The sequence below is a fragment of the Fonticula alba genome, assembly GCF_000388065.1.
Source record: "Fonticula alba strain ATCC 38817 unplaced genomic scaffold supercont2.2, whole genome shotgun sequence".
In the NCBI taxonomy this organism is placed as follows: Eukaryota; order Rotosphaerida; family Fonticulaceae; genus Fonticula; species Fonticula alba.
Window position 1 is genome coordinate 1,298,242 of NW_009242972.1, and position 2,431 is coordinate 1,300,672.

General features: G+C 74.6%; 1 protein-coding gene across 2 annotated transcripts; it reads left to right on the plus strand.

The window, feature by feature from the left end:
• Positions 1-212: 212 nt before the first annotated feature.
• On the plus strand, positions 213-1,817 carry H696_01317. Of its 2 annotated transcripts, XM_009495209.1 has the most exons (3): positions 213-788; positions 909-1,481; positions 1,629-1,817. In XM_009495209.1, the coding sequence occupies exons 1-3, from the start codon at positions 241-243 to the stop codon at positions 1,798-1,800; spliced, it is 1,293 nt and encodes a 430-aa protein (XP_009493484.1). In that variant the 5' UTR covers positions 213-240; the 3' UTR covers positions 1,801-1,817. The 2 variants fall into 2 exon arrangements, with proteins under 2 accessions (XP_009493484.1, XP_009493483.1); XM_009495208.1 differs by lacking the exon at positions 1,629-1,817 and having other exon boundaries at positions 909-1,579.
• The last annotated feature ends 614 nt before the right edge of the window (positions 1,818-2,431 follow it).

The window sequence follows — 2,431 nt, forward strand, 5'->3', positions numbered from 1 at the left end:
CCTCGGCCAGGGGCCCGATATGGCCACCCCCCGATCTCCCCGGGGCGGGGCCGCAGCCTTAGGGCGGCCGCCCGCGCTAGCCAGGCAACCCTGGGCCGGGGCACGCTTCTGCCCCTCCCCCCCCCCCCTTTCCGCCCCGCGCACCTCGCCTCGCCTCGCCTCGCCTCGCCTCGCCTCGTCCTGCCTCTCGCACCCACCCCCTCCCCCCTCCCTCTCTCCTCCCCCACCCCCTCCCCCACCATGCAGACCGTGCGCGGCTGGACGATCACTCGCGTGGATCCCGAGCCCCTGACGCGCAGCCTGCAGACGATCCCCCTTTGGTCGATCGTGGCCGAGGCGTCGGCCTCCTCCGGGCTGCTGCGGCTGTCGGCCCTGCAGCAGCAGTGCTTTTCGCACCTGCGCCGGGTCCGGCGCCTTGACCGCTCCCCCGGCACGTCGGCAGCCCCGCCGGCCCGGCCGATGACCCAGATCCTGCTCTGCCAGCCGACCGACCCGGCCGACCGGGCAGCCCCCTCGCCGCCGCCGCCGCCGCCGCCGCCCCAGGCCGTGGACGTCCCCCAGCCGGACCCCCTGGCCGAGACGCCAGACATCGTGGCCCTCTTCCGGCAGTGCGTCCGCGCTGCCTACCCCCCGGCCGATGACGGCCACCCGGCGGAGTCCCCCGCCGAGGACGCCCTCATTCGACGCCACGTGCGCCTGGTCAATGTTCCCCGCCATGCGCCCGTCACCCTGGAGCAGTACCGCGACTGGACGCAAACCTGGCCGCTGGTGTTTCACTCGCCCCGCAAGTGCGTCCTCCTGGCCCCCGGCCCGCCTCCCCCGCCAGCACCCGGCCGCGCCCCTCCCCATTTCCCGGTGGCACTGAGCCCGCCCCTCGTACTAAGCACCCGGCCTCGCCCCCGCCATAGGGGCCTCGTCGCCCGGGCCGAGCTCGATGCCCACCAAGCGGCCCGCGCCCTGGGCCTCCTGGAAGCCATCGCCACATCGCCCGACCGGGGCCCGGTGTCGGCCCTGCCCGATGTGGTCCTGTCCCCGGATGGGTCCTTCCTGCTCGAGGACCCGGCCGGCCTGGTGGACCTGCCGCCAACCAACAAACCCCCGGGCTCGGCCAATGCCGCCATCCTGGTTGATCCGCTGGCCCTGGACGGGACCGGGGCCCTGGTCGCCGGGGCTCTGGACCGGTCCCGCGCGGCCGGGCCCCACTTCCACCCCCTCGGCCATGCGGTGATCGCCTGCCTGGATGCCAAGGCCCGGCGGGACATTCGCCTTCTGGGGCCACGCCGGCGCGCCCTCGGCGAGCCGGTCTCCCCCTCGGCCCCGGCGACACCGGCGACATCGGCGACATCGGCCCTGGACCCGGCACCAGCGCCGACGGCCGCCCTCGGCGGCCTGCAGCTGACCAAGTCCAAAGCCGCCGCCATCCAGTCCTCCCACCTGTGCAACGGCCTGGATCTGTATGTCCTGGACGAGCCGTGCATCATGTACGCGCACCTGGCCCACGGGGCCGGCCCCCCGCCTTTCGTTTTCGAACCAGCCCGCGCCCGACTCCCCTGACCCAGACGCACGCACGCACGCACGGCCTCGGCCTCGGCCTCGGCCATTGTGCCGCCCGTCGGCCGGGGCAAAAGGTGCGCCATGGCCTTGGCGCACTCGCGCATTCGCAAGATCGTCTTCATCCGCCGACGCCCCGGGGCCGGCGCCCTCGTGTCGCATCACCGCCTCTTCGAGCTGCCGCGCATGAACCACCACTACGAGGTGTATGTCGCGACGCGTGATCCCCCGCCCGATGATGTACAATAACACGTGTGCCATCTTGACGCGGTCCGGGTGCGGCCCGCCCGGACGCCGGAAGTGCGCGAAGAGCACGGCCGGAGAGAGGGGGCGGGGGGGGGGGGGGGGACGTGCGGGGACGGCGCGCAAGCACGCCGGGCGGGGCGGAACACAACCAGGCGAGGGTGCGGGAGGGAGGGAGAAAGAGCGCGGGATATTCCACCCGCATGCGCGCGGGAAGGCCGCCCCGCCGGGCGCGCAACCGGCCCCCTTGGGGCCTGTCCTCTCGCCACCGCCGCCGCCGCTCACCTTGTCCCCCCGCCTGCTGCCTTTTACCTTGGGCCAGATGTGCTCATGTTCTGGGGAACGGCAAATGACCGGCCCGCGTGCGCAGGGGGCGCGGGCATGGCCGGCCGGCCGGCCGGAACGTGTTCGGGCATGCTCCCACACACCGGGCCGGTGCGACGCCGGTGTGCCCCACTGTGTCGCCGGGCCGCGGCTCCGGTGGCCGCCGCCTGCGCCGCCCGCCGGCCCTCCCCGCGCGCGCCCGGCGCCCGGCCTGGGCACCGCCGCCGCCACGAGGAAGCGACCCGGCCCGGCGGGGGGAGAATGAAAAGATGCAATTTGTCCGCAATATCGTCACGCCTCGCCTGGCCGAGGG